Source organism: Micromys minutus (assembly GCF_963924665.1).
Source record: "Micromys minutus genome assembly, chromosome: 1".
NCBI classification, from domain to species: domain Eukaryota; kingdom Metazoa; phylum Chordata; class Mammalia; order Rodentia; family Muridae; genus Micromys; species Micromys minutus.
Window position 1 is genome coordinate 194,087,774 of NC_137969.1, and position 18,842 is coordinate 194,106,615.

Below are 18,842 nucleotides of genomic sequence, written 5' to 3' on the forward strand. Positions count from 1 at the left end.
CTGACAAACTCATATCAAAGAAACACAAGATATTTTGTATCATAAATGAGACTTACAAATTATGTAACAAACATGGTGACAGGGAAGGAATATCTTTGCCTCTCAAAAAAAATTTAGTTTGTGGTTTAGTGTAGTGCACTAGACAGAATACTTCTGGTACTTGAATCCATTACTAAATTTATACTCCTTTCTACGATATTTCTTTGCATTTTCTGACAGCTATCAGGTTTATAAAACTTATGTTGCATTTTATACATGGATGTTGGTAGTTTGCTACTACTTCTGAAAATGTAACCCAAAGGGATGAAGTGAGAAATAGCCAATAAATAAGCAGTCTGTGTGAATATATTAGATAAAAGTATATTCAGTATGCATGGTTATGAGGAAACAGAGATCTTTATAAAACGTGTCTTAGTTTAAAAAAAATCTTTGAGGGTAACACAATCCCAGAAAAATGGAAAGATATAAAAGGACAGAAAATAATTTTAGGTTATATGTAGACTAGAAATGACTCTAAAATCCAGCTTGGCAGCTCTGACCTGACCACACTACTTCTCTAATTGGCTGTTGCTGCCTGACCAAACCTCCTCTATGATATTTGCCTCTTCGTATCTACACACTAAATTTAGTTCCCAGGGCTATGCCTCACATGCCGGAGAACATACACCCCATACTCTATTTGGTATATCACAGTCTTTCTGCTTTCATTCAGGCTATTCACATACACTTAGTGTTCCTATTCTAAATTAATGGGATGGAATCAGGTTGATCCATCTCATCATTGCATGTTGAATTTAATAATATTAAGCTATATATTATTGCTCATCATCTTTATCTTCAATTATGGATCCATGTTTTGAATGAAAAATGAAAATCTTACTTTAATCCAATGTGATGATGTTTTTATTTTATTTTTTTATTGAACAACTTTATTTTAAAATACAAAGATAAATGTACAAATTTTAAGCATTTTTGCATAAAAGTATATGAATATATTTTTGTCAGTGCGTTTTTTTTTAAGGTTTGATAGTGTACATTAAGATCTTACTAGTTACATTGAACATAAAGTACATGTAAAACAGGATGTAACCTGGAAATAGTCAAAGTTTATTTGGTGTGTAAGGATTAAGCATAATGTTTTTTTCTTCTCTTTTTTTGTTTCTTTTTCTGAACTTAATATAGTCTGTGAGTTGTTTCTGGGATTTTCAGAGATTTCTAGGGTTAGTATCCAATTATCATTGAGTGCATATTATGTCCTTTTGTGATTTGGTTATGTCACTCATGATGATATTCTCTAGATGCATCCATTTTCTTAAGAATTTCATAAAGTTGTCATTTCGGATAGCTGAGTAGTACTCCATTGTGTAAATGTACACCAATTTTTGTATTCATTCATCTACTGAAGGACATCTTGGTTCTTTCTAGCTTCTAGCTATTATAAATAGAGCTGCTAAGAACATTGTGGTGCACGTGTCTTTGTTGTATGTTGGAGCTTCTCTGGGGTATATTCCCAGAAGTAGAATAGTTGGGTCTTCAATTAGTACTATGTCCAACATTCTGAGGAATCACCAGACTGATTTACATTATTATTTAACAAGTTGACAACACTACCAGCAGTGGAGAAGTGTTCCTCTTTCTCCACATCCTTGCCAGTATCTGCTGTCATCTGAATTCTTGATCTTGGCCAATCTGACTGGTATGAGCTAGAATCTCAGGGTTGTTTTGATTTGCATTTCCCTGAAGGGTAAGACTGTTGTACACTTCCTCAGGTGTTTCTCAGCCATTCTACATTCCTCAATTGAGAACATTTTGTTTAACTCTGTACCCCATTTTTAATAGGGTTGTTTGATTGATGGTGTCTATCTTCTTGAGTTCTTTGTATATCTCTATCTAATGTGTGGTTGGTAAAGATCTTTTCCCAACTGTTGGTTGCCATTTTGTTTTCTTGACAGTGTCCTTAGCCTTACAGAAAATTTACCATCTTAATAAGTCCCATTTGTCAATATTTGACATTAGATAATGAGCTATTGGTGTTCTGTTCAGAAAATTTTCTCCTGTGCCTAATTGTTCTAAGGTTTTCCCTAATTTCTCATCTAATAGTTTCTGTGTAACTTGTTTAATGTAGAGATTTTTGATTCACTTGCACTTGATTTTTGTACAAGGAGATAAGAAAGGGTCTATTTTTACTCTTCTGCATGCTGAGTGCCAGTTGAACCAACACCTTTGTTGAATATGCAGTCCTTTTTCCTCTGAATGTTTACAACTCCTTTATCAAAAATTGGGTGACCATATATGTGAGAATCCTTTCTCAATCTCCTATTCTGTTCCATTGATCCACTTGCCTATCTCTGTACCTATACCATGCAATTTTTAGTACAATTGCCTTGTAATATAGCTTGACTTCAGAAACAGTGATTCCCACAGATGTTTTCTTGTGATTGAGGATGGATTTGGCTATGCTACATCTTTTGTTATTTCATATGAAATTGCACAATGCTCTTTACAACTCTATGAAGAATTGGGTTGGTATTTTGATGGGAATTGCATTGAATCTGTAGATTGCTTTTTGTAAGATGGCCTTTTTTACAATGTTGATCCTTCCAATCAATGAGCATGGGAGATCTTTCCATCTTCTGAGATCTTCCTCAATTTTCTTCTTTAGACATTTGAAGTTCTTGTCATACAGGTTCTTCATTTGCTTACTTAGAGTCAGACCAATGTATTTCGTACTTTTTGTGGCTATTATGAAGGGTATCTTTTCACTAATTTTTTTTCTCTACATGTTTGTCCTTTGAGTAGTGGTAGTCTACTGATTTGTTTGAGCTAATTATATATCCAACCACTTTGCTGTACTTGTTTTTCAGCCTGTAGGAGTTCTCTGGTGGAATTTTGGGGTCACTTAAGTACACTATTATTTCATCTGAAAATAGTGATATTTTTCTTCTTCCTTTCCAATTTGTATCCCTTTGATTTCCTTTTGATGTCCAATTGCTCCAACCAGGACTTCCACTACTATGTTGAATAGGTAGGGGGTGAGTGGACAGCCTAGTCAGGTCCCTGATTTTTGTGGAATAGCTTAAAGTTTACTAACAATAAGTTTGATGTTGGCTGTTGTTTTGCTGTATATTGCTTTCTTTATGTTTAGGTATGGGCCTTGGATTCCAGTTGATTCCAAGACTTTTATCATGAAGGGGTGTTGAATTTTGTCAAATGCTTTCTCAGCATCTATTAAAATGACTATGTTTTTTTTCTTTGAGTTTGTTTATATGGTGTATTACATTTATGGGTTTCCGTATATTAAACTATCTCTGCATCCCAGGGATGAAGCCTATTTCATCATGGTGAATGATCATTTTGATGTATTCTTGGATTCAGATTGCAAGTATTTTGTTGAATATTTTTGCATCAATGTTCATAAGTGAGATTGGTCTGATGTTCTTTTTCCTTGTAGGGTCTTTGTGTGGTTTATGAGCAAGGGTTATTGTAGCCTCAAAAAATGAGTTAAGTAGTGTTCCATCTGATTCTATTTTGTGGAAAATTTGGAGAGTATTGGTTTTTGGTCATAAATAATTATCTGATAAAATTCTTCCCTGAACCTGACTGGACCAGGGCTTTTTTTGGTTAGGAAGTTTTTGATGACTGCTTCTATTTCTTTAGGTGTTATGGGACTTTTTAGATTGTTTACCTCATCCTGGTTTAACTTTAGTATATAGTATCTCTCTAGGAATTCATTTGTTTCTTCAAGATTTTCCAGCTTTGTTGAGTATAGGCTTTTATAATAGGATCTGATGATTTCTTGAATTTTTTCAGTTTCTGATTTTACGTCTCCATTTTCCTTTCTGATATTATTAATTTTGATATTCTTTCTTTGCCTTCTAGTTAGTCTGGCTAAGGGTTTATCAATCTTGTTTACTTTCTCAAAGGACCAGCTTTTGATTTTGTTGATTATTTGAATTGTTCCTTTTGTTTCTATTTGGTCTATTTCTTCCCTATGTTTGATAATTTTTTGGCATCTACTATTCTTGGGTGTATGTGCTTCCTTTTGTTCTAGAGCTTTCAAATGTGCTGTTATGTTGCTATTGTATACTCTCTCCAGTTTTTTTTTTTTGGAAGCACTCAGAGCTATGAGTTTTTCTCTTGGTACTGCTTTCATTGTATCCTATAGGATTGGGTGTGTTGTGTCTTTGTTTTCATTGAATTCTAGAAAATTCTTAATTACTTTCTTTATTTTCTCATTGACCCTGATATCATTTAATAGAGCATTGTTTAGTTTCCATGTTCATATGGGCTTTTTGTTGTCTTTATTGTCGTTAACGACCAACCTTAAGCCATGGTGTTCTGAAAGGTTGCATGGGAGTATTTCAATCTTCTTATATGTATTGAAGATAGTTTTGTGACCAATCTTGTCTTCAATTTTCGAGAAGGTGCCATGAGGTGCTGAGAAGAAGGTGTATTTTTTTTGTTTTAGGATGATATATTCTGTAAATATCTATTAATTCTAATGGGTTCATAACCTCTGTTAGTTTTACTGTATTCTTGTTCAGTTTCTGTTTCCATGATCTGTCCATTGGTGAGAGTGGGGTATTAAGGTCTCCCACTATTATTGTGTGTAGTGCAAAGTATTTTTTTACCTTAAGAGGGTTTCTTTTATGAATATGAGTTCTTTTGTATATGGAGCATATATGTTAAGGATTGAGATTTCCTCCTGCCAAATTTCCCATGTAATGAGTAAAGAGTGTCCTTCTTTATCTTTTTTGATAACTTTTGGTTGAAAATCTACTTTATTCGATATTGCATTGGCCTCTCCATCTTGCTTCTTGAGGCCATTTGCTTGCAAGTTTCTTTATTTTCCCCCAACTCTTTACTCTGTGATAGTGTCTGTCTTTTTCTCTGAGATGAGTTTCCTGTATGCAGGAAAATGCTGGGTTTTGTTTATGTATCCATTCTGATAGCCTATATCTTTTTATTGTAAAATTGAGTCCATTAATGTAAACAGATATCACTGAATAGTGGTTGCTGTTTCCTTCTATTTTTGTTTTTGGAGTTAGAATTGTGCCTGTGTTTCTTCTTTGTTGGTTTACTTGCTTAGGAGTGTTCTTGTTTTTACTAGAATGTAGTTCCCCTCATTGTATTGGATTTTCCACCTATAATTTGTTGTGGTGCTGGCTTTGTGTTGAGATACTGTGTAAATTTAGTTTTGACTTTGAATATCTTAGTCTCTCCATCTATGGTGATCGAGAGTTTTGCTGGGTATAGTAGCTTGGGCTGACACTTCTGCTCTCTTTGGCTCTGCATGATGTCTGTTCAGGATCCTCTAGCTTTCATAGTCTCTGTCGAGAAATCAAGTTTGATTCTTAGTGGTCTGCCTTTACACGTTATATGACTTTTTTCTCTTACTTCTTTTAGTATTCTTTCTTTGCTTTGGGGACTTGGCATTTTGATTATTAAGCATCGGGAGAAATTTCTTTTCTGGTCCAACCTATTTGGAGTTCTGTAGGCTTGTTTTGTGCTCATGGTCATCTCATTCTTAAGGGTAGGGAAGTTTTCTTCTACAATTTGGTTGAAGATATTTACTCTGCCTCTTTGTTGATTTCTTTGCCCTCTTCTATTCCTATTATCCTTATCTTTGGATGTTTGGTCTTCTCATTTTGTCCTGGATCTCCTGGACATATTGGGTTAGGAGCTTTTTGCTTTTTGCATCTTCTCTGACTGTTTGGTTTATGTTTTCAATGTTGTCTTTGGCACCCAAGAGTCTGTCTTCCCTCACCTGTATTCTGTTGGAAATGCTTATATCTGTGACTCCTGATTTCTTTTTTACTTCTAGGATTGTCCCTTTTAGTGTTTTTTTTTTTTTTTTTTTATTGTGTCCATTTCTGTTTTAAATTCCTTCCTCCATTCCTTCATCTCTTTGGTTCAGTTTTTTTCCTAGTTCTTTGAGTTTCTTGTGTGTTTTTCTTGTTTCCTCTTTAAAAGTTACTAATTCTTTATGCTTTTCTTCCCATTCTTGTTTTAGCATCTCTATCATCATCTTGAGGTATGATTTTGAGTCTGAGTCTTCTTTTTCTTGAGTGTTTGGCATTTCTCTGTTTGCTGTGATGGGAGATCTGGGTTCTGGTGTTGCCAGGTTGTCTTGGTTTCCCTGGGTTATGTTCTTTCACTTTCCTCTTGCCACTTGTTGTCTGTGTTTATATGTGATTTGTTGTCAGTGATTGGTTCTCCCCTCTCCCTATTCCTGGTCTGTGTCCCTGGATCTCCTAGTGTTCCTGGTGGCAGATAGCCTGAGCGTCTATTCTGTATGCATATGCCATAGGCTCATAACAGACAGCCCAAAGCAGGGTTACTGCTGCTCTGAACCAAGCAGGGTGAGTTAGGGGGAGAACTTTCTCGTGCTCGGCATAGACCTCTCTGTTCATCGCTACTTGGCTACTCTGAGCACTGTCTCACTAGACCTGTGTCCCTGGATCTCTGCTGTTCCTGGTGGCAGATGGCCTGAGTGCCTGTTCTGCATGCACTGTCCGCAGGCTGGAAACACTCAACTCCAAAGCAGGATTCCTGTTCCTCTGAACCAGTTGAAGGGGCAGGGCGCACTTTCTGAGTACTTGGCAGAGATTTCTCTGCTCTCCGGCTACTCAGATCGCCTTCTCACCAGGCTTGTGTCCCTGGATATTTACTGTTCCTGGTGGCAGATGGCCTGAATGCCTGTTCTGCAGGCAAGGTCCACCGGCTGGAAACAGACAGCCCAATGCAGGGTTCCTGCTTCCCTGAACCATGTGGAGGGCATACTTTCTGCACACTTGGCAGAGATCTCTCTGCTCCCTGGCTACTCAGAATGTCTTCTCACCAGGCCTGTGTCCCTAGATCTCCTGTGATCATGTTTTGAATACTTGTTTTCTATGTGGTGAAATATTTGTTGAGTGAATGTAGACCTTTTAGTAGAAAGTTTGATCTGACTAATGTAAATTGATTAATGGTAACACTTTGGAGGTTGTATCCAGGCACCTGATTTTAGCCTCACTGTTTCTTGGTTTTCCATGAGGCAAATAATTATATTGTGTCCCATGATTTTGTCACCATCAATATGATATTCTCCTTAATCTTATTTGTCATGTGAGCACTTTGAGTGACACTGTAAGCTCATTTACTCTCTGGTTTGCCAGGTATCTTAGCAAAATTATCCTAAAATAACAAACAATCCATGTGCCTGGTGTGGTAGTTTGAATATTTGTGACCCATGGTGTAGCATTATTGAAGGTGTGGTCTTGTTAGAGAAAGTGAGTCATTGTGGGTTTGTGTTTTAAGATCCTCATTCTAGCTCCCTGGAATGCCAACTCTGGAACGTCCTGAAAAACATGTGTAGTTGGTGAGTCTCATTGATACTATATTGTGGTCTCTTTGCTCAGATATAGATTTGCCTATATCTTCATTTAAGTGGGTGCAAAATTCTTTAAAAAGTTTTAAATTCAGAAATATCTTGGACTGCTCACAATATCTTTTGTAAACAGTTAAGAGAATAGTGACCATTTAAGATCTGAAATAAGGCTAGTACATATTTAGTAAATGTATAAATCATATTTTGGTTTATTATTCAAGGCCTCATCTAAATATGTACACATAGTGTTGTTGAACACATTATAAAACTTACCTTTGTGTTATACAAATGTTGATTTCTGTATCTAACTATCATTTTCTAATTCAGGCATGGCATTGTAATGCTTATGTTAATCTATAGTCCCAAGTTTGTGTATACATTGCATACCATTCATTCCATGCCTTTTAAATCAAAGCTGGAAATGCTATTAACTATAATAATAGAGACAATAGAACAGAACCGGGGGGCGAGAGATTGAAAGAAGCAGATTTGGAGTGGTGAAGGGGACTAAGGACATCATGAGAGATCATGTCTGAAGTCGGCAAGCTAGACTTTCAAAATTGCATGTAACAATGACTTAAGATCCAGGTGTACCAGACACTGAGAGGGTGTTATACATTCATTTCTTTCCTAAGAAGAACTGAGGCTTTCATTTTTTGGTCTTTGTTTTTCTTGAACTTGTTATGGATTGAGTTGTTTCTGGGGTGTTCAGAGTTTTCTGGGGTTAGTATCCAAATATCAGTGACTGCATATTATTTCTATTCTTTTGTGACTGTGTTACCTCATTCAGGAGGACATTCTTTAGATACATCCATTTTTTTTAGGAATTTCATAATGTCATTGTTTCTGATAGCTGAGTAGTAATCCATTGTGTAAATAAACCACAAATTTTGTATCCATTTATCTACTGAAGTAAATCTAATAATCCAAGAGCTAAGATTGTAGCTTTGTGGCAATTTTTGATATTCAAAGATCAATATACTTAATCTATACTCACCCAAATATCTGTTTCTATGTTACATACTGTCCTACTTGTACTTTATGCTTATGGTAACTAGTGAGATTTCAATGCATGCTATCAAACCTCTAAAAGAATGAAGTATTGACAAAATATATTCATATAGTGTTATATCAAAATGTCTTCAAAAATCTGTATATGTATTTCTCTTTTTTTAATAAAGTTGTAAGAAAAAAATTCATATATATTGGGGATTTTGTCTGTCAGGTAGCAAGATTAGATTAGACCATCAAAATACAAATATAGTTCCTAGTTTTTGCTCTTTTGAGTTGCAAATAAGTTGTTATCTCTCTGAGTCATTATTGGGGAACTCACTAAGACAAAAAAAGTCATTGAATTAATTTATTCCAAACATAAACACTAATATTGTTAATTTTTGCATAAACCTGTTGATTGAGTGTGAAGGATTCCCATTTCTAAGTAGTATGCAGTAAACATGTATATCTTGTTTTGTTTAAAATCTATTTACTTTAAAAATACCATCTCTACCAATGGTAGATAATACAGGATTCTTGGTATGGATAGGATTTAGAGACAACATAAGACATCACATTAGATTATTTCTTTAAGTTTAAAGTTTGGGTCTTATGTAATGTTTCTGGAATTGCTTGTCTTGGTCTCAATGAGCAACTTCCAATGTTGAAGGAATATATTGGTTTTTATTGATCAGGTTCTTTCTCTCTAATACTACCACTGCAAGACAAACAGACTTCAAAAAGGAGGGATATGTGTGAGATTGACTCTCTTCCTTAAACTTCTTGACTAAAAGAATGGCAATCAATATACCAGGAATTAAAGTTCATCCATGAAGGAAGAAGTATAAATACACATGAGATCAGCATTATTTAGGATGTGTTTCTGGTTTGAGTTTTAATGAATTCATCATTTGCCTATAAGAAAGAAAAGATTCTAGAACAGAGTCTTTTCTTGAACACTGTCTCCTCTTATCTACATCTACAGCCAGCATGGCCATAAGGTATTACTCTGCTTATGACTAGCCATAGTATTCTTCTGGGAATTCTAAATTTGAAAATATTAGCTACATGGCTCCCGAGGATCTCATACTCAAATGAACTTTTGAGTATAGCGGACAGTTTATGCACGATATATAATATTGCTTGTTTGAGCCTAGACATAGCTCTGTAATGTGTATTTCTATAGCATTCAACTCAGCACCATTAATTTAATTTCATTACTATTTTCTGAAGACTTCTTTATTGTAAATGTATGAGTATTTGTCTGCATGAATGTATGTGCACTAGACATATCCTGATGCAGTTAGAAAGCTTACTTTAAATTGCACAGTATACTCATCATCTGCACACAAATTATAAATATCAATTATATCTGAATTGGAGTGAATTAAAAGATTACTCTTTTAAATTAGTTTTTAAGCCAAACTAAGGTCATATAGTTAGACCAATTTTTATATGATTGTTTTATTAAAATAAGAACAATATTTTAAGTACCAACATAGAGGAAGGTGATATAAGACAAAGGAAGAAATCACCCATCTACCAGTTCAGATCATCCATCAAATGATCCCAAAAATCATCTCATATGTGTACACTAGATCCTATCAATCCCACTATACTAAGTCCTGAAAAATGCAACATACCTAAAATTTAAGACAAATGTCTTATGCCAACAAATTAAGAAAAGAAAATCTGTGGGAAAAATTACAAAAAATAGTTCAAAAATAATTTAGAATAAGAATCAATAAAAATCAAAATATGGAAATAAAAAATAGGATCATAAACAGAAACCAGAGAAGATAGCTTCCCCAACAGAATTCAAGAGATGAAGGGGAGAATCAAAGTCATTCAATGAAAGATAGAAGAAATACATACCTCTGTTAAATAAGTGTTAAAACAAAAAAACCTGGACATTGTAAAACAGCCATAAAATCTAGAAAAATGTGTAAAGATCAAAATCTAAAATGGTAGAAATAGATAATAAAGACAAAGTCCAGGTCAAAAACATAAAAAATATTTTCAGCATAGTAACAGAAGACAATTTTCCTTTTCTAAAGAAGAAGATATGTATAAGGTGTAAGAAAATCACCAAACACCAAATAGATTGGGCAGGAAAGTAATTCCAGTCCGTTCAAAATAATCAAAACACTGAGCATACAGAACAAAGAAAGACTATTAAAAGTTTAAAGAGAAAAAGACTAACTAAAGACAGAGCTGTTAGTATAACACCTTTCCCAATGCGGACTCTAAAAAATGCAAAGGTCTGGAATTACTTCGGAAAACTCTAAGGAACCAAAGTTGCAATCTCAGACTATTATATCTAACAAAATATTCAATTAAATACATGGAAAATAAAATTTACTCATTCATTAAAAACAAATTTATGTAATGCTTGTCTATAAAACTATCCCTACCTAAGGTGCTAAAACGATAACTTAAACTTAAAGAGGTTTGGTTACATCTAAGTAAAGAACAAAAATAATCTCTGATGATAAAATCAAGGAAGAAACATTATAACAGTAATCAATCATCCTTGGTAATTGATAAATCTCAAGATCAATGGCCTCAATACCTCAATCAAAGGACACAAACTTATAAGGGAATATTAGCTGTAAAGTGATGGATAACCATTTTGCAATCCACAGACCCAGAAATGCTAAGTAATAAGATGATCTCAATGGAGTAAAATATCAATCTCCCTAGGAAGGGAAAATAGAATAGATAACACAGATGAACTGGGGATGGTAGGGACAAGAACAAGGGGGATCAGGAAGAAAGAAGATGGAGCGAGAGTACTAGGAGAGATAAGTGGATGAGTGGACATTTCAAAATGAGGTAGAAACTTAGTGCTTGGAAACTCCAAGAAATGTATGTGGGTGACCCTAGTTAAGAATTCTAGTAAGCAGGGATTTTTAACATTAACTGGTTATCTCTCATAACCATCCAAAATGCTTAGTGGAGTGAAAGAGACACCAACTGAGTTTCAGAAACTCCTACCAATAATTTGTCTCACCTATAAAATTTAATGTGTTAAATGTGGCACAGAAATGAGAAAAGTGGCCAACTACACTGAGACCCATGCCTTTGGAGGAAGACCACCCATGACAGTGAAGGTTTAGGGAACCAGAGGCTGAATTAAGCAGACACCTACGATAATATCAAATAAAACTTGCAAATTTTTTCAATGAAGTGATCTCTAATGATATTCTGCTATACTAGTAAACAGAAACATTGAATAGTTATCACCATAAAGACTTCATCCAGAAATGTACAGGAACATAAACAGCAAAACATGGAATAGAACTCGGTGAACCACACAGGAGAGAGAGAGGATGGATTAAGAACAGTAAAAGACCCCTCAAGAAAACCCACAGAAGCAACTCAGTTGTGACTATAGAAGTTCAAAGATACTCTAATGAAAATCAGAGAGGCTAAATGGGTCTGACCTATGACCTTGGCATGTATGTTTTGGTTGTAGTGCTTCGTCTTCTCATGGGAGTCTTAAAGTGAAGCAGAGATGTATTTCACTCTTTTGCCGTTTTTTGGGAAATTTTCTTCACTTGGTTGTCTTGTGTAAAGTTAATACAAGACGAATTTCCTAGTCTTATGAATATTCCATTCTACACATTTTGTTGATATTCCTGGAAACCCTGCCCTTTTCTGAAGTTAAACAAGGAGGAATGGATTGGGGAGAGAGTGGGAGGTAAAAAAGAAGAGAAACTCTGGTTGAGATGTAGTATATGAGAGAAAAATAAATTGAAATTAAGATTTTACATCAATTTAAAAAGGACACAAACTAACATAAAGGATTTTAAAAACAGGCTTCATTCTTTTCATGCAACTAAGAAACACTCCTCAAAATAAGTTCTACATAAAAGGTTGGAAAATATAATCAGAGAAAAACAACCTGAAAGAAATATGGAGGGACATTATGCATTCATCAAACAAAGAAACAAACAAAACCACCAAGAGGACATTGGAAATATTAGCAACTATGTGATTTCAGCTAAAAATCTGTTTTTACTTCACACACTGAGTCTTGCAATGCCAAATCACCAATGTTCACAATGAGGGTATCATTTGTCTCAACATTGTTCAGGGTGGCGTGTATTTAGACAAAAATACCAGCAGCCACAAAAGCCAATCTTTGTTCCTGTCCCCACTGAAAATTAACCACTTTCCTAGAAGTAAATAAATAAAAAGTATGATAAGCCCATGCAACTAAACAGAAAAACAAAAATCTACCCTACTTCAGCCATAAAGACATACAGTCTCACACACATTCTATGCTTATACCAGTATTTTGAAATTCAGCTAGTACATATCCTTGGCTGATCATTATATTCAAAATGTTACCAGGACTCAATTTTCATTGTCTGATACCTACTCTTTGAAATAAGACATATTAAAATTTGATTAATTTTCAAAAAGAAACAAGTCAAACACAGAAGAACAAACACTGAACTAACTTATATGTAGACTCTAAGAAATTATTTTCAGCCAATGAAAACAGAAGGGGTAGTGACTATGAGTTGCAAGAAATAAGATAAGATATATAGATTAAAAATTCATTATTTCAGTCAGTATTGACATATCAATTTTAATATTCTATAACATTGCATGGTAAACACAATGGATAATATATATTTCAAATTTTTGTATGACAGTTTTTAAGTTACGTGGTAGTTTAAATGAAAAGACCCCAAGATGTTCATATAGCATAATATTATTTTATTGGTACTAGCAGCTCCCAAATAATAACACAGAGATATAGTTATTATGAATGCTTAAGGACTAGTTTGCAGCTAGTTCTTATAACTTAATAACCTGTATATTCTGCTCTAATTTCTGCCATGTGGCATCTTCCTCATCTCAGCACTAGTGCCTGATTCAGTGACTATAACTGACTGTCACATGCTGGGCATGTCTCTTTTTTCCCAGATTCTGTCTCTCCCTGGAACTTCTGTGTGTGTGTTCCTGCTTCACTCTAGGTCATTGGATTTTTTACTAAAGCAAAAGGAGAAGAAGTTTTTACAAATATTATACAGTGCTGCTTAGCAGTTGGAAAAGCAATACCAATGTTCAGCCTATAATTATATCTCTTCAATAACAGAAATCAGCATTTGTATAATACAGAGACAATCTGTACACTGTACTCAATGATATTATCCCAACATCTTGTGCTTTTAGTTAAACAAAATCTTTTTTCTAGCATCAATAATCTAAACACAATTAAAACAATCATGAAAACTATTAGATCAGAATTATATTCACAATATCTAGTCCATTTCTATTTGGAAACTTTGGAGAAAATATCTATCTGTTATTTATTGATACTATGTGGGGAGTCCAACATTCTGTACTTACATCATTTTCCATTGTAATGTGCTGTTATTAAACTTAAAATATCTTTTTACACATTAATTTTTTTGCTTCACTCCTAAAAACTTAAGCTTTGAAATCTCTCAATCTTTATAAACTGTACATCTCTTTTGTGAGTTTCTTTTCTGAATTTGGTAACAAGAAATACTAAAATTATATATTCAAGATAGTAAACATTATCTGAGAAAATAGCAAGTTCAGAGTTTCAGAGTAACCATCTTCCATGTGGTAGAAATAAAAGAAGTTGCTGAATATCTGTACAGTCACCCAAGATTCCTCTGCAATTTATGCTTCCAACCTCTGACTATTGACTTTAATCAGGGTAAGGATAAAGGCAGATATTTTGCCCAACAACTAACTTTGCAACATTTGAAGCAGTCACCATAAAGGGATTGTTTGGTGTTCATCATTTTTTATTTCAGGTAGTATGAGACTACTGGTAGAAGCTGATATCACACTCTCATAAAAAGCCTTTTCATTATTAAAACATCTTAAATCCCATATGTGGTAGAACTTTGAAGTATATAAAGCTCATCTATCATTTACAGTATATTAAATATGCAAAACATTGCTTGTTTTTAGCTATCTACTGTATATTCAACTTCAAAACTATCTACAGGAAGCTAAATAATGCTTATTTACTTGGTTCACTAAATTAGCAACTAACATGAAAATAAATTTGATGAATTGACTCTTAACATGCATTTTTTAATACATTAACCGTTTCTGTGGTAACAGATGTTTGGAATGTTGAATACACACAAATCAAATAAAGTTAATTCTCTGCACTTTGAACAAAAGAATTGCATAAAAGTTTACAGGTCTAATTGGGCAGTATAACCAAACTGTAGTGTAAATTTCTACCCATGACATATTAAAGGATGGTGTGTGATAATTCCTGAGGACTCATATAGCCAACAAGATTTTTTGGCTATGCAGAGATATTTACCAGCCATTCTCAGAACTGTTACCATGCAGAGAAATCAGTATTCATGTTACCTGTTTTATTGTTCTTCTAGGTTTTTTTCTTCATGCCTACAGCTAATCTTTTTAGGAGGTCTTATTTGAACAAATTTAATCATTATTAAATCAACAATGTGTATTTCCTATTGAAACAGGGACAAAACTTATTCCCTAATACACATTACCTACTTTCCATTAGGCTGGTTTAATTCAGGATTTTTCATAATCAAATGTGTCTCAGTAACTGTTGTTTTTTTTTGATTAGCATTTAAAAATTCAACATTAGTAAAGCACTATCCAATCTAGAGGTCTTTACTGCCCTTTTCTTTTCAATAAGCATAGATTTTAATGTAATCAAATCTTTTTATAGACATTTGTCATGTAGGATTCTATGGTATAACTGTCATATGCTTTATGTTTTTATATGCAAGAAAACTGTTTCATTTCAGTCGATACATATGATGGAGAGCTCTTAGTATTATACAGGTATCTCTATAATATCCATAACTTCTAACAAATGTGTACTTACATAATAAGTTGTTTCAAATTTAAAGCAGTTTCCATTGAAATCCTGACTATGCATCTATGGTATGATGTACATGCTTTAATCAGACATAATATGTAGTCACTGATAATGGGATACTAACCCCAGAAAGCTCTGAACACCCCAGAAAAAACTCACAGACTGTGTGAAGTTAAAAATAAGAATATATTTTAATTAAAATAGAACTGTATCACATCCCCCTTTCCTCCCTACAGCTTCTCCCAGTTTCTCTCCTATCCCCTCAAATCAATAGCCTTTTTTCCTATATTATTGTTACATATATAAATATATGTATGTATATGTACCCACAAATACTTAATTACAACCTTAAAAATGTATTTTTATATTTTTATGCAAACATGCTGAAAATTTGTACATTTATCTTTGTTTTTTAAAATAAAGTAAAATAAATAAATAAATAAATAAATAAATAAATAAATAAGAAAATGCAAAATAAATCACACAATTTGCCAACCATTATTATTACTTTTTGATAAGGGCCCAGTATACCCATATTGGTCTAACAATGTGTTATTATTAGATAATAAATAAGGATAATTTCTGATCACATGTTATAGTTGAATTAACAGCTGATTTATCTAACATAAATTCAGTGACTTCAATACATAAAACAAATCTTTTTGCATAGTAAGAGTCAGTGACTATACTATGAGATAGACAAAAATCCAATGATGATATACAAATGACATAAGACCCTGATCTTTGAATTGAGTAATAAGGGCTATTTGCCAATTTATTCATTTGTCCTGACTTATAATTTGCCTATCATGATTAAGTTGTGACATTACAGAATATAGGGGCTTCAAGAATGGGTGTATTTTTCTTTTACAATTCAATGTAGAATCCAATTAGGTACCTTTATAAACTGAAGTTGCTTACTTTTTCGATATGAATATTTATTTTTCATCTCTTCTAAAAGATAACTGCAAGTTCTTTGTCAATGTTCATATTTTACCATAATGAAACAATGTGATCATTAGTAGTAGGAACAATAATTTCTGCTGTGTATATTTCTGCTAATTAAAAGACCTTCTTGTCCTTTAAAAATTAATTCAGAAACCTTTTCTACATAGCTCTTATTTTTTTTTACTATGAGCTACAACTATTGATTCTATTATCTTATCTTGGCATAACAATTCCTATTGAGGAAAATCATCTCAGAGACAGAGACAGACACTATCTCAGAGTAAAAGGTTGACAAAATACCTTCCAAGCAAACAGCCCCAAGAAACAAGCTGAAGTAGCCATTCTAATATAGAATAAAGTAGACTTTCAATCAAAAGATATCAAGATAGATAAGGAAGGAAACATTTTACTCATTACAGGAGAAATTTTTCAGGACGTACTCTCAATCCTTAATATATATGCTCCAAATACAAGAGCACTCATATTCATTAAAAAAAATACCCTACTAAAGCTCAAAAAATACATTGCACACCACACAATAAAAGTGGGAAACCTGCCTTGGTGTGATTCCGTCCTGCCCTTCTGTTCTGTAGAACGGTAGGCAGTTGTTTTTCCGTCCGGCTTCTCCCACACCGAAGTGCGCGCCTCCACCTCATGGAGACTCGATGGATATGGACATGAGCTCTCTTAGGCCTCAGAACTCCCTTTTCGGTCGTGAACTAAAGGCTAACAAAGACTATCACTTTAAAGTGGATAATGATGAAAATGAGCACCAGTTATCCTTAAGAACGGTCAGTTTAGGAGCAGGGGCAAAAGATGAACTACACGTTGTAGAGGCAGAAGCAATGAACTGTGAAGGCAGTCCAATTAAAGTAACACTGGCAACTTTAAAAATGTCTTTACAACCAACAGTTTCCCTTGTGGGCTTCGAAATTACACCACTTGTGGTCTTAAGGTTGAAGTGTGATTCAGGGCCTGTGCACATTAGTGGACAGCACCTAGTAGCTGTAGAGGAAGATGCAGAGTCAGAAGATGAAGATGAAGAGGATGTAAAACTCTTAAGCATGTTTGGAAAGAGATCTGCTCCTGGAGGTGGTAACAAGGTCCCACAGAATAAAGTAAAACTTGATGAAGATGATGATGACGACGATGATGATGATTTTGATGAAGAGGAAACTGAAGAAAAGGTTCCAGTGAAGAAATCTGTACGAGATACCCCAGCCAAAAATGCACAGAAATCAAACCAAAATGGAAAAGACTTAAAACCAACAACACCAAGATCAAAGGGTCAAGAGTCCTTCAAAAAACAGGAAAAAACTCCTAAAACACCAAAAGGACCTAGTTCTGTAGAAGACATTAAGGCAAAAATGCAAGCAAGTATAGAGAAAGGTGGTTCTCTTCCCAAAGTTGAAACCAAGTTTATTAATTATGTGAAGAATTGTTTCCGGATGACTGACCAGGAGGCTATTCAAGATCTCTGGCAGTGGAGGAAGTCTCTTTAAGAAAATGGTTTTAAACAGTTTAAAATATTCTGTCTTACTTCATTTCTGAAATAGTTAATTTCTGGCTGTCCTTTTTTAATGCAAACTGAGAACTTTCTCTACTGTGTTTGATAAGTGTTGTCCAGGTTCAATTGAAAATGCCTGTTTAGTTTTCAAGGATGGGACTCCACCCTTTACTTGGTTTTAAGTATGTATGGAATGTTACCATAGGACATAGTAATAGTGGTGGTCAGATGTGGAAATGGTAGGGAGACAAAAATATACGTGTGAAATAAACTCAGTATTTTAATAAAAAAAGTGGGAAACCTAAAGAACCCACTCTCATCAATGGACAGATCATGGAAACAGAAACTGAACAAGAACAAACTGAAACTAGCAGAGGTTATGAACCAATTGGAATAAATAGGCATCCAAAGAATGTTTCATTCTAAAACAAAAGAATACACATACTTCACAGCACCTCATGGCATCTTCTCCAAAATTGACCATATAATCGGTCACAAAACAAGCCTCAATAGATATAAGAAGATTGAAATACTCCCATGCATCCTATCAGATCGCCATGGTTTCAGGCTGGTCTTTAATAGCAACACATACAACAAAAAGCCCATATACAAATAAAAACTAAACAATGTTCCAAAAAAGGATAGCATCATCAAAGAAGAAATAAAGTAATAAATTAAGAATTTTATAAAATTTAATGAAAATGAAAACCCAACATACCCAAACCTATGGGATGCAATGAAAGCAGCACTGAGAGGAAAACTCATAGCTCTGAGTGCTTCCAAAAAGAAACTGGAGAAAGTATACACTAGTAACATGACTGCACAGTTGAAAGCTCTAGAATAAAAGGAAGCAGATACACCCAAGAGGAGTAGACTGCAAGAAATAATTAAACTCAGAGCAGAAATTAACCAAATAGAAACAAAAAAAAAAAAAAAAAAAAAAAAAAAACATTAAAAAAGTCAACAAAACCAGGAACTGGTCGTTTGAGAAAATTAACAAGATTGATAAACCCTTAGCCAGACTAACTAGAGGGCAAAGAGAGACTATCCAAATTAACAAAATCAGAAAGGAAAGTGGAGGCATAACAACTAAAACTGAGGGAATTCAATAAAACATCAGATCCTACTACAAAAGCCTATACTCAATAAAGCTGGAA

General features: G+C 34.1%; 1 protein-coding gene across 1 annotated transcript; it reads left to right on the forward strand.

Annotated features, from left to right (window-relative positions):
* Window positions 1-16,843: 16,843 nt before the first annotated feature.
* Window positions 16,844-17,750, forward strand: LOC308418704 (nucleophosmin-like; the record flags this gene model as incomplete). Its single annotated transcript, XM_080914161.1, has 1 exon — window positions 16,844-17,750. The coding sequence occupies one exon, from the start codon at window positions 16,844-16,846 to the stop codon at window positions 17,678-17,680; it is 837 nt and encodes a 278-aa protein (XP_080770287.1). The 3' UTR covers window positions 17,681-17,750.
* Between the last annotated feature and the right edge of the window lie 1,092 nt (window positions 17,751-18,842).